The following is a 12,092-nucleotide window of genomic DNA, read 5'->3' as shown; positions in this document are numbered from 1 at the left end:
TCAACTGCAATAGACACTTGAAGTGGGTGCTACGAGACAAAACAGTAGTAATTTATTAAAACAAAACTGCCAAAAATCATTCAAAACCCCGTTGTACATTCTGTCAATTATGACAACACTACCTTTCCAACCAAAAAATATGTGCTGCAAAAACAAGTTATTTATACAACAACGCCCCTTTAAAGTCAGCCAGTCAGAAATGAGCAAATTGTCTACTATACTGAGTGCTTTACTATAAGCAGATTTTTTTCTGCTTCCAGTTAAAAATATAGTTTTATAACTGAATTAGAAATTTATTAGACAGCATAAAATAGAAAATTCCACGAAGTTGCATTGAAAAATTTGTTGTATTAGTTTGCCTAATAGGTGCATCATATCTACGGATGAAGTTCTTCAGGTCTCTTGCCTACGCATATTGTCGTAACAAAATTGAGACTTGGGTGAGTTGGGAATGCTTCATTTTGGATACAAAACAGTGCACATAAAAAAACAGGATGGCCAGATAGAACAAATAGTATTCAGACATAAATATTACACTTCCATAGAAGTGGTCGAAAGATATTTTTTTTAACTAACTCAGATGGGCGCAGCAACTCGTGTCACGTGTATTTTTGTGCTTGCTTAACTGGGTGTTTCAGCAAACGCCTTCAAAAATTTGTAAAGGTTGCCTGTGGGAGACAGCACAATTCTAGTTCATGAGCTGGTCTACTCGATGAGGTGGACATTACTTGCACAAAAAACTGAACTGCATAATTGACAAATTTAAAAAAATTCACTAATTAGGTTTTTAACGAAGCAAGGCGGATCAACTTGGAATGAATTCTCAGTATGACATCAGTTTCGAGATATTCATTCCCAAACTTTGCGGAGAAATGCATTGGCTTGCTTCATGCTTGAAACGACGTTTTGTTAAGAAAGTAACTGGAACGCTAATGCATTTCTCCGCAAAGTTCGGGAATTAATATCTCGAGAAACTGGTATCATCCTGAGAATTTGTTCCAAGTAGATGCGCTTTGCGAACTCCATGGCTAGAATTTGTGAATTGCAATAAGGTATTTAGCTAAAAACTTAGTTAGTGAATTTTTGTTAATTAGTCAATTATACATTTCAATTTTTGTTTAGCAAGTAATGTCTGCCTCTTCGAGTAGACCAGCTCATGAACTAGAATTGTGCCATCTGCCACAGGCAACCTTTAAAAATTCGGAAGTGTTCGCTGAAACACCCTGTATATGTGAATGCATCAATAAAACTTGAGTTAAGCGCTGGTACTGTGTGTCGTTCTGTCTGCCCTGGTTTTTTATGTGCACTGTTTCATATCCGAAATGAAGCATTCTATCATTTGTCAGTGTATGGCACTTAGCACTATCCTCACAGAGTCTAAAATGAATGTGAGTTCAGACTCCATTCTTCCTGTTTCTTGAGATTTTGGTGTGATGCATGTTTCCTGCCAGACAACTGTGCTCAGATAGCAGTGTCAAGGTAGTGATGAAACTACCACACATGCTAAGATGTACTGGTCGATAATGACAGAATAAATCATAAACTTCAATGCTGATGGCAGATAAAGAGAATGTTCACCAGAAAACCACTGTGTATTTGGGACAAGCTGGTGGCTAATGGCCAAATCTTGGATTTCATCTTTGCAGCTGCTCTGAGAGGGTACATCTCCAACCTGAAACAGTGCTCCCACGGTCGGTGGTGTAGCTAGTGTAGTGGAAAGTAACATTAACCCTTTGCAGTCATAAGCCTCTTCCCAGTTTGCGGTCGTTCTGGTCATTTTGGGTGCCATGCAGAAAAAATGATGTAGTACACAAACACATGTTAGGGGATTTACTTGAGAACATTTCTCTATACCCTTGGCTGTCAGCAGTACTTGAGCATAGTATGGTATCGCTTGAAGCAGTCGCCAGGGTGGGGGCCAGGATTTGCACTACATGTCTTGCAGTAGAAGACAGTCTCCTTCCTGCCTCCTTTCATCTTTCTATCACTGCACACAGCACAGTCCTTGCTGTTGTCATTCACATTCTTATATATGAACTGTGGTTGCACAAGTCCGCGCAAGTTCTGTCCATATAATGCCCGCGCAGAAAACGTCGCCATCCGGTCAGCAGTATGCGGTACAATTTGCGTGAAAATCTCTTCAAGTCCCTAGCAAAAAGTGCTGCCCTCAACTGTAGACAACAAAAAACTTGATTTTGTAATTGAAAACACGGTCGAGAGATGGTGCAACCTACCTAAATAAACGGAGAATGCGAGCAAACGCACGCGTCGGGCGCTTCTTGACATGTGACTGGAGCCAATATTTTCGCATGGCGGCGTAGGCCCGACACATGACCACAAAGGGTTAAGGGGCTCTACATTGCTTTTGTGATAAAGTTTATGAGAAGGCACTGTGTCGTGAATCTACTCCTGCAGGTGTTTCTCTAAAGCACTTCTATCACCTTATTAACCATCTAAGTGCTGTTCCCGTGCACACAGTGGAATCTCGATGATACAAATCTCACGGGGTTACGAAAAATATTCGTATTAGCCGAAATTCGTATCATCGAAACACAATTAAAACTAGCTAAATTAAAGAGTCCGAGGTGAACTCACTCAGGCACACGCACGTAAAGAGCATTTACAGTATAGACCACTTATAACGTAACCGTTTAAGTGCAGAACTGGCTACAGCGCAGCCTTTTCCGACTCCCGTTTACCCTCCAATAGAACTCCATGTATACGCATACCGCTTAGAGTGCAGCCGTGTGAGACGAAATACTTTCGCGGGAAAATCTCGCCGACAAGGGCGGTAGCGAGCACGCTTCTCAACGAGGTGCGCTCCACGATGGAAGGAGATCAACGAGGGGCGATGCGGAGACGTGGAGCATGAGTCCAAGGGCGATAAAATCGTGGCCGCATGCCGTATGTGCGAGTGAAAGCGCGCGGGGGATGCGCGCCTTCACGGAGAGCGAATGCACAGCCGAGAGCAAACGCGACTTCCGTCACCGTCACGCGGAAGGCCATGGGGGTATGGGAGGGAAGGGGGGGCGACGCTGTGCTGCGGCACCAAATGCGTATCTTGCACGGTGTAAGTGGTATCTTGCAACAGGGCGCAAGGGTAACTGGCGACACAATCTCCCACGGGAAAGGAGCAAAGCGGGAAGGCAGCGCGGGAGGCGGCTTCTAATCTGCCAACAAATGCGTTCTTGTGCTTTGCGCCTGTGCCGGCTGTCGGTGTTATCGCGCGCACCGTATCTTAAAAACGATCTCCACACGGCTCTGACCTTTGTATGCGCTGTGCTTACGTCGCTCAGTTTCCCTTGAAGTGATAGACCGCACGAATGTTCGCTCGCTGCGGCGGCCGCGCTTCCCCACGAAAAGCACAAAAGGAAAAGCAACAAAAGCGCCACCGCTTCAAGCTCTTCGCGCCCAGTCGCGGGCTCCGCGCCTCCGTACCAAAAGATAAAGGGAGAAAGCGCGTGACTGCGCGCTGTCCTCTTTCGCGGCCGTCGGTGGGGCGGTGTTTATTCGTATCAACCGACATGGGTCGAAAATCGATTCGTAACAACAGTTCTCTAGCACGTTGCAAAGTAATGGGGCTCGGCCAGGACCACAGAAAAATTCGTATTATCCGGAAATTCGTATTAGCCGTGATCGTATCATCGAGATTCCACTGTACTCGTCTGGCCACTGATACATACACCCCTGGCCGTGCCCGAGATAATTCATGAATGTGAAACATCTGTAGATTGGTTATGCCATCTTCTCAGAAGTTGGTTAAACAGAAATGTTATGGTAAGGTTTGTTTTTCTATGACAGATGGTGCAACAAAGCTTATCAGTCAGTGTTGCTCGCACCTCTCGTTTTCCGTGAAGGTGGACCGGTGCAAAAAAACAGCGCATTTAGAATGACGCAGAAATTCAAGAACTTCTTATGAACTTTGATTCAGAGGACTTCGATGTTGATTACAAGGTGTCTTCAAGGGACAACTGCGACAAAGGGGCCATATTGCCTGAGGAACAATAACTATCCTAATTAAAATAGTTAATTTACATATGTCTTAATTTTTGTTTGAATTTTCAGATAGAAAATTTGTAAAAGATTCAACAACATATCACCAAAAAATAGCATTTAAATTTAAAACCTGCTACTTTGTTACTTAGACAAAAATTTCATTTGTTGCACTTGGGAAAAACACCTGGCACCCAAAAGGTTAGGAATGAAAAGTGGCTTCCCATTTCTTTTAGTCATTCCTAGCATGTAAAAAAGTTGCACCTCTTCACAGGCAAGGGCAAAAGTGAATGTCACAATGTTGCACTGGTGCTTTTTAAAATTTTTTGCATGTCCAAGGTGGCTGCAACTGCAGTTATTCTGTTCATTTTCACACCTTTCTGTTTCTTTTTTTGTTGTTTGCCTACTCAGCTTTTGCATTGCCACCTCAACTGTTAAATTTGAGATGACATGGCCGACAGCCATTTTCTTACAGGTTTATATTGACCAGTCACGCGCATGATACTAGTAGCAGCCACAGGAATGGAATAGCCACATTTTGAGGCATTCTACTGTCATGAGCGAGTGGACAGCGACAAAACACTGCGTAGGAGCGTCTGTTCCAAACACCATCGAGTCGCTGACAAAGAAGACGATGTTGGCGGGCGGTGGCACGAGCGGCCGGACGAAGGAGAAAGCAGGTGAACCAATCAGTAGTGAATACGAAACCACGGGTACGAGGAACAAGCAGAGAGAAGAAGACGAGAGTGGAATGCTCGGAAAAGAGATAGCTCGGAGACGGGGGTTCGAAGATCGCTGGTGTCGAGGTCGGTGTCGTCGGGGTCCAGACCCAAACCCGAGAGCCTCGACAGAACCAGGACAACCCCGGCTGTCCCTGGGGAGATCCACCGAGCGTAGGGCTCAGTTATTCCTGCTGCAGCTGCTGCTGTTGGCATTCCTGTTCCTGCTGGCATTCCTGTGGCTGTTCCTGAGCCGCCGTGCAGAGAGCAGAGGTCACCTGGGGGTGACCACAGGCCTGGAGCAACGCTGGTGAGAGGCGCCAGGGCGAAGCCGCGAGCCAAGGTACCAGTACGTGCGCTGTTCAGCTGTAGCAGTCGCACATAGACGGCCTTCGACTACCTTGGACTCGGACGACCGGGGTTGGCTCTACCGTGCGTCCGCGTCCCTCGTATGCCACTGCCCGCCACACCACTACCGCCGTCAACGCAAGTGCCAGAGCACGCCATCAACGCAAGTGCCCGAGTAAATAAGACTCGATGATTTTTGTTTCTTTATTTGTTTTAGATTGAGACTCTTCTCACGTGGACTAACGGGGCTAATTGTACTTTTGGTTTTTATGTACTTTCTGCATGCCGTTTAGTGTTCTTTTTATTTCCTCTTTCTTGTAATGAATATTAACTTTGTTTTGGGGAAAAAATGGCTTCGTCTTTCCTGAACTGAGGCTCTGCCTCAGTTTAACAACTCACATCCGAGGAACCTGTCATCACAAAATTGGCGCTGCATTCCCTTTAGAGTGCCGTTAAACCGTTCAACCAAACCGTTGCACATTGGATGGTAGGGAGTAGAGCTGAGGTGTTTGATAGCAAGTAGTTCATTCACTTCTTTCATTAAAGACGACGTAAAACAAGAAGCCTTATCGCACAGGATTTCTCGTGGAAAGCCGATCCTAGAGAACATTTCCAGTAAACCGTCAGCTACTATAGCTGAATCAACATCGATAGCGGTACAGCGTCAGGGTACCGCGTGGCTACGTCTACCAATGTTAAGATATAACGGTTCCCGTTACTAGAAGTTGGCGACAAAGGACCTATGATGTCCACTGCCACCCGCTCAAATGGTGTATCGATGAGCGGCAAGCGACCGAGGGGAGCTTTGCCGAGTTTCCCTTTGGGAAACGTCCTTTGGCAGGAGTCGCATGATCGAACATATCTTTTGATATCTGCTTGAACGCCGGGCCAGAAAAAGCACCAATTACTTTCTCCATAGTCTTCTTAATTCCTCCATGTCCGGACAATGCATTTTCATGCGCAAGTACCAAAACTTGGCTACGAAGTTTCTTTGGGACCACCGCTTGTTGTACCGTCTTCCCGGGACAAAACTGGTAATCGCGATACAAGATCCCTTTATCCATGTAAAACGACTGTGCCGTTGATCCCGCGCCAGGAAACGTTTTGCCGAACTTCTTCCTGCAGACTTCTAAACTGACATCTTGTTCTTGTTCCTTTTGGAACACCTGCCTTGATACTTGAAGCAAGTCCAAGACGGTCGTGCGCTGCTCCGTCGCAACTTTAGCTCCCACCATAACTGGGTTGTGCTTTTTTCCACAGTGCGTCCTTCTACTTTCAGGGAGCTTGCTGGTGTTGCAAGGAGGCTTCCAGGCTGGGTCGGGATCTGTCGGGTCCCGTGATCCTGAAACATTCCCGACTATTACATCGTATAGTGGGGTTCTCAAAGATTTCACGATGGCAAGACTGGAAAAATATGGCGAAGAGATGTGAACCTTCACGTCCGGCACTTCAATGGTACTTCTATCAGCGAGCAGCAGCATTGCCTTGGTGCCGATCATCGCGTCATCCAGGACAAGAGACCGGCGTACGATGAGACTGTTGCTACCCGTGTTGCGTAGTACCGATACCGTTTTTCCATAGACTTCCCCTAGCAAAACAGGTAAGTTGTAGACTCCCGTTGGTTGATTTGGAGACACTTCTGTCACGTCTTCCCTGTGAAACTGACTCTCCTTTCTTGCATTGAACTTCGACAGGTGAAGAAAGACGAGCCGATGCTTCTTTTGCATTGCCACCTTTCCGTTTGCAGGACTGGGCGTCATGTCCCGTTTTTCGACAGTACCCGCAATAGAGCTGGTTGACCCTTACGCGGCAATCTGATGCTTTGTATCCTCATTTGCCACAAACAAAGCATTTGATGCTCGACCTCACCGTTTGACCACAACCTTTTTCTTTGCTTTCATCTTGTTTCTCCCGGAAAACAAGCAAGTTGTTTTGTCGCTGGGCTTCCATGAAGTGGTCAGCCGCTTCTGCAATTTTCTCAACTGTCTGGCAGTTCCGCTCGCGAAGAAACAGTGAAAGACGACTATGGCAGTTATTCAAAAGCTGTTCAGCGACTATTAAGTCAAAAACCGCGTCAAAAGATTTCCCCGGGACACTCATCTCTACCCATCTGTCGAAAAAACTGAAAAGCCTAGTAGCGTACTGTTTAGCTGTCTCATTTTCGTAGGGCCTACTGCGACGAAATTTTTCTCGATAGGCTTCGGCAGTACAGCGAAAGCGCTGGAGCAATGCCACTTTTTACCTTGTCAGTAGTCCATCGACTCCTCAGGCAACACTACACACTCTGCAGTATGGAAGTTTAATATCTAGTGTGGATTACAGCATGATCTGATAAGTGGATGGACTATATTACTAATTTTGAATTCAGTGTCACCTGGTACTCCTTTTGACGCTGTCTGCAGAAGCTGTCATCACACTGGCTGTTTGGTTTCATTTGCATTGTTGGGAAAAAGTCCTGGAGAGCATTGTAGCCAAGGTAGTGAGACACTGTGCCAAACTTCAGGAGATACCTGGACAGATTAGCAGAGTACCTCATTAGACAAGCTCTTTATATATACTTTATGTCCATGGCACTTAAAGTAAACAATGCCTACTATGAGTATGGTTCTCAAAACAGCTTGCACAACTGCAACATACCTGCCGACCAGTGAACTTTAAAATATGTAAAATACTAGTGACATGATACAAAAGGGGGAGATAGCAGAAAGCTTTTAGAAGCTTGCCCTGAGCATATGCCTTTCCAGAGATGCATTTGCACTTCATTAAAAATGATTTAATTAGGCACAACAAACAAGCAGCAACAAATGTGGCACAGCAAATAGCGATGACTTTTTCAGTGATTGTTCCAGGAATTTGTCTGTATAAACTTGCTTGAAGCAAGTCCTCTTACATCCTTCCACCATCAGAAGACTTTTAACAAAAAAGGTTCGGGGACCAACGAGCAAAACTATTTTTGTGGAAAGAATTTATTTTTCGTAAAGCTTCACGTAACATTCGTAAAATCGTAAAGAGGCTGAATTCATTAACCTTACGAAAAATTCTGGAGAGTTGGCAGGTATGCTGCAAACAGAAACTGTACATGACCTTTCCATAACTTATCTGCTGCATTCGCACGAAAGTTAACAATAGCTACTTAAGCTATACATTAGCAATTTCTAGGTAGAAACTGTGTGCATGTCATACTGCCTACTGATTAAACACAAGCAGTGAGATCTCGAAAGAAGCAAGGGTAGATAATGTTCATGTTGACCACCATATTAAAATACACCTTTATATAGTTTGTCAACAGGTTAGGCATTGAAGTAAAAATCTGATTATGATGCACTATTTAACTCTGCACAGTAGTTGACAGTATTCCATGAAGCCTGCTTAACAAGTAAGCCTGCTAAATTCAGCACACACCCAGCAAACTGAATAAATGTAAAACCAACAAAGGACAGGATATAAGTCACTCACACAATTTCAATTTGCCACGTCTACCACATTATCATCACAAATCATTAACCATAACAACAAAAGCTGCAAAGGTCTACCGCAATGTGTTAGTGGCTATGTCCATTATGCTGCTGATCAACTGCTCAGCATGAAGTCGCAGGGTCGATCCTCAGCCACCACAGACACATTTGGGTGGAGGCAGATTGCAAAAATCCTCATTTACCAAGCACTAAGGTGCATTTTAAAGAACTTCAAGTAGTCAAAATTAATCTGGAGTCCTTTGCCATGACGCAATCAATCAATTAATCAATCAACCGCTTTAAAGTTTGAGCCTAATTTTATTAATCACATGATGTACTCACTTGAGGGTATTTTGCACAAGAAATCCTGCAACAATGCCCATTGTAGTAGGCAAGCTTGCAGCACAAACTCCTTCCCGTTTCAATGTCTTTTCATCTATGTTGGAAGCAACAACTAAAGGAGGTGCACACTGCAACGTAAACAGACACTGTTACACACCTTCCTCACTTTCCTCCTAGGAAATGTTTTTAAAAAGTAATGGAAGGGGCTAGTGTGCATTATAACTGATTTCTGCATGCATGTTATATTTCAACAACTGTAAACACACAACAGCTGTAAATTAGCCTTATGACATTTCACTTTGCTTTTCAGCATCTTCCATGTTTATATTTGCACCAGCAGGCTGTGCACTGGTTCACCAGCACATAGTACACTGAGCAACACGTACAGAACAGTGCCTCAAAAGTGGACAGTGCATGTCAAGAATTCCATGAGCATCCACTACAACTCACTGACACGGCCGCTCGATGAAAAACACACGGTGCGGCCTGCCGCGTGGAGCGGATACTGCGTGGCGCGCCTAGTGCTCCGGGCTGTCGCCGCGGCGCCACCAGTAGGGGAGCCTCTGGGGAGACCGACAGCTAGAGCGCCGGAATTATTGCGGCGCATCGCGGCTTGACAGCGCAGTTGCTATGCGCTTGTTAGTTTTTAAAGGGTTACAATAAACTTGCTATAGCCTTAACTATATTGGTAATCGTCCTACCGAATGTGCGTCGGCGATGCTTCAACCTAAATATAGCAAGTGTTAGTTTTATCTGAAGTGGTTGCTCGTGCAAGTTGCGATTTTTCGCGTCATGTTTTCTCTCTTTTGTTGCCGTTGCGCTATTCACCCTCGATAATGTATGTTTGTGCTACAGTTATTTTTGCAACAGGAGAGTCGCTCATTGAGAGGTGCGGTTGTATTTCCGGAATGATTGTTGCTCACACCTTAGAAACAAAAGCATTGTGAACATCAGGGGAGTCATAATTGCTTTATTGCACGTGCGTGAAAAAGGGATCACTGTGTTATTGGAATCACAGGCGCAGCACTTTCCTGGCCAGAGGTTTCTGAGCCAAGCGTACGAGACGCTCAACAGACATATTAACATTTCCTGCCCAGTTGGCAAGAAGCGCTCGTAAGAGTGAGACAAGTGAGACCCTTGAATTCGATGCACAGCCGCTCCTTTATCAACGAAGTGACGCCGATTTCACGTGTTGAATGGCCTACATATTTCTGGAGCATTGAGCGACAAGGGAGCTTAAAGAGATTTCTGGACCTTGCATGCTCATAACCTTTGTTGGAGCATGCCTTCCAAATTACACATTCCCTTAGAATGGCGTCACTGTAGTGGGGCTTCTTCGTCGAGAAACTGCGGACTTGGTTTCTAACGAACTCGGCAGTCTTGTCACCTTGCGCAGCACCATTGAGCACCTTCATAAAACAGGCAATGTCCGTGTTATTTTCATAAAACTGTGCGCGCTCCTCAGCCTCATCCACTTTTTCTTGAAGGGCCTGCAGTGCTCCTTTCATACGAGCGATCTGCGCTTGGAAGCAGCGCGTTTTTTTTTTTTTTTTTGAGCTTCTTCTGTCAGTTTAACAAGGTCGAATGTAGCTTGACATGATGCATCTGAAAATGATGCAATTTCCACACACGTTTCATTCCCTAGTTCGGAGTTGTTGGGCGTCGTGGCTTCAGTGCTGTCACTTCACGAGCCGTTCTGGCTAATGACAGGCCTGTCTTTTGAAGCAGCATTGCCCGAGCACTCGGCACGCGACTGCGCATTATCGTCTTCTATTTCCAAGCGTGGCCGCTTCTTCCTCGGAGCAGGCGTGCTCCTCGTGCTCATGTAGCTTGGATAACCGGGGAACACTGTCGGCACAGCCGTTGGCAAAAGTATCCTCAACTTCTCGGTCTTCTTGTAGTCCTGCTCCGTAAAATACAAGGCGCACACCAGAGACCTGTCATCCGACTGCCATACTGTTCCCGCCGGGTCCTTCACAGGAAATGTTTCGCAGCCATGCTGCCCTGCGTTACTGGGAAACCGTGGTAGCGTATTTGGCGGGTCCTTCGATGCATTCGTGGAACACAACGGCACACAACAGTTGCGCGGCATTTTGCCTAATGCATAAAATATCACACATGCGCAAACTGTCTTGAGTGACACTCAGTGCGAGCGATTCATGTGGAGAAAAACAACCACTATCTCGACCTACCCGCTGAACGCGCGCTCCTTCCCGCCCGCGCGTCGCGTGGAGCCCTCCCCTACTACTGGCGCCCTCCTAGCGAAATGCGGCGACAAATGTCAACTCCTATTCCACGCTCTCGCCCATTGCCTGCGCCGCGACGCGGCAGGCCGCACCGTGTGTTTTTCATCGAGCGGCCGTGTCACTGATATGGCAATGGCACACATGCACTTTCTGAAATAGGCATGCACAACATGGCGCTACCTTTTCTACTCATCATATTTACACTCTTTGTCCATGGATAACACAAACTGCGTGCAACATTAACTTCAACTTTTCACTGCACAGTATTTCTTGGCACAAGCCTAGTACCATACAATGACCATAAGCACCTTAATCATGTCACTCAGACTACTTACAGCAAAACACGCAGTTTCACCTGGGACTATAAGCTGTATGTGGCCAGAGACTGCATTTTCACTAACACCAGACTCTATCCAAACTTGGTTGAGTTCATTGCAGGCCTATAAGAAAAGAGTAGGTACAGCATCATGTGCTAGATTATAAGTCCACTTGATAAATGAAATTGACTGCAGTGAGACCAGACAAAAAAAAAAAAAATTTAATCCACAAAAGGAAAATGCTTTTCCACCCATAGAAGTAAAACTGGATTGAAGGGTATTAACAGAAAATATGGTGAAATAAGATCATTTACTCTAGGCATGCACACTGCAAGTTCAATTTACTACAGCATACAAGTGCAAACTGGCAAAATACATTTGAAGGAATGTTTCATATTTTATGCTTACCGTGTTAATTGCCATGCGTGCTTCAAAGTTGTCGACACAGCTGAGAACAAGATCTACTGGACCACCCTGCAGGCTGCCAGTCCTAGGTGAACAGATATTTGCAGCCATTATAACATATTCAATAAACAAGAAATTACATATTCCTTTGATTACCTATTTATATGAACTCTTGCTTTCTACTGCTGTTTCTCAGATCAGTTAACCCCGACAATTGCTAACCATTTGCTGAAAGTAAAACCGAGTCAATGTAGCTATGTGATGTTA

General features: G+C 45.2%; 1 protein-coding gene across 1 annotated transcript in view; it reads right to left on the bottom strand.

Moving 5' to 3' along the window:
* The window catches only part of LOC119462855 (ubiquitin-like modifier-activating enzyme 5), a 30,961-nt gene that overhangs the window by 14,863 nt on the left and 4,006 nt on the right, over positions 1–12,092 (bottom strand). The window contains exons 6-9 of the mRNA XM_037724069.2: positions 11,829–11,910; positions 11,439–11,543; positions 8,858–8,985; positions 7,435–7,570 (exon numbers count right to left, since the gene is read on the bottom strand). Coding sequence (XP_037579997.1) covers positions 7,435–7,570; positions 8,858–8,985; positions 11,439–11,543; positions 11,829–11,910 — 451 coding nt within the window. The remainder of the gene's footprint in view (positions 1–7,434; positions 7,571–8,857; positions 8,986–11,438; positions 11,544–11,828; positions 11,911–12,092) is intronic.

The sequence above is a fragment of the Dermacentor silvarum genome, chromosome 1, assembly GCF_013339745.2.
Source record: "Dermacentor silvarum isolate Dsil-2018 chromosome 1, BIME_Dsil_1.4, whole genome shotgun sequence".
Taxonomy (NCBI): domain Eukaryota; kingdom Metazoa; phylum Arthropoda; class Arachnida; order Ixodida; family Ixodidae; genus Dermacentor; species Dermacentor silvarum.
Note: the sequence above shows the minus strand (reverse complement) of the source record. Positions and strands in the feature narration are given on the sequence as shown.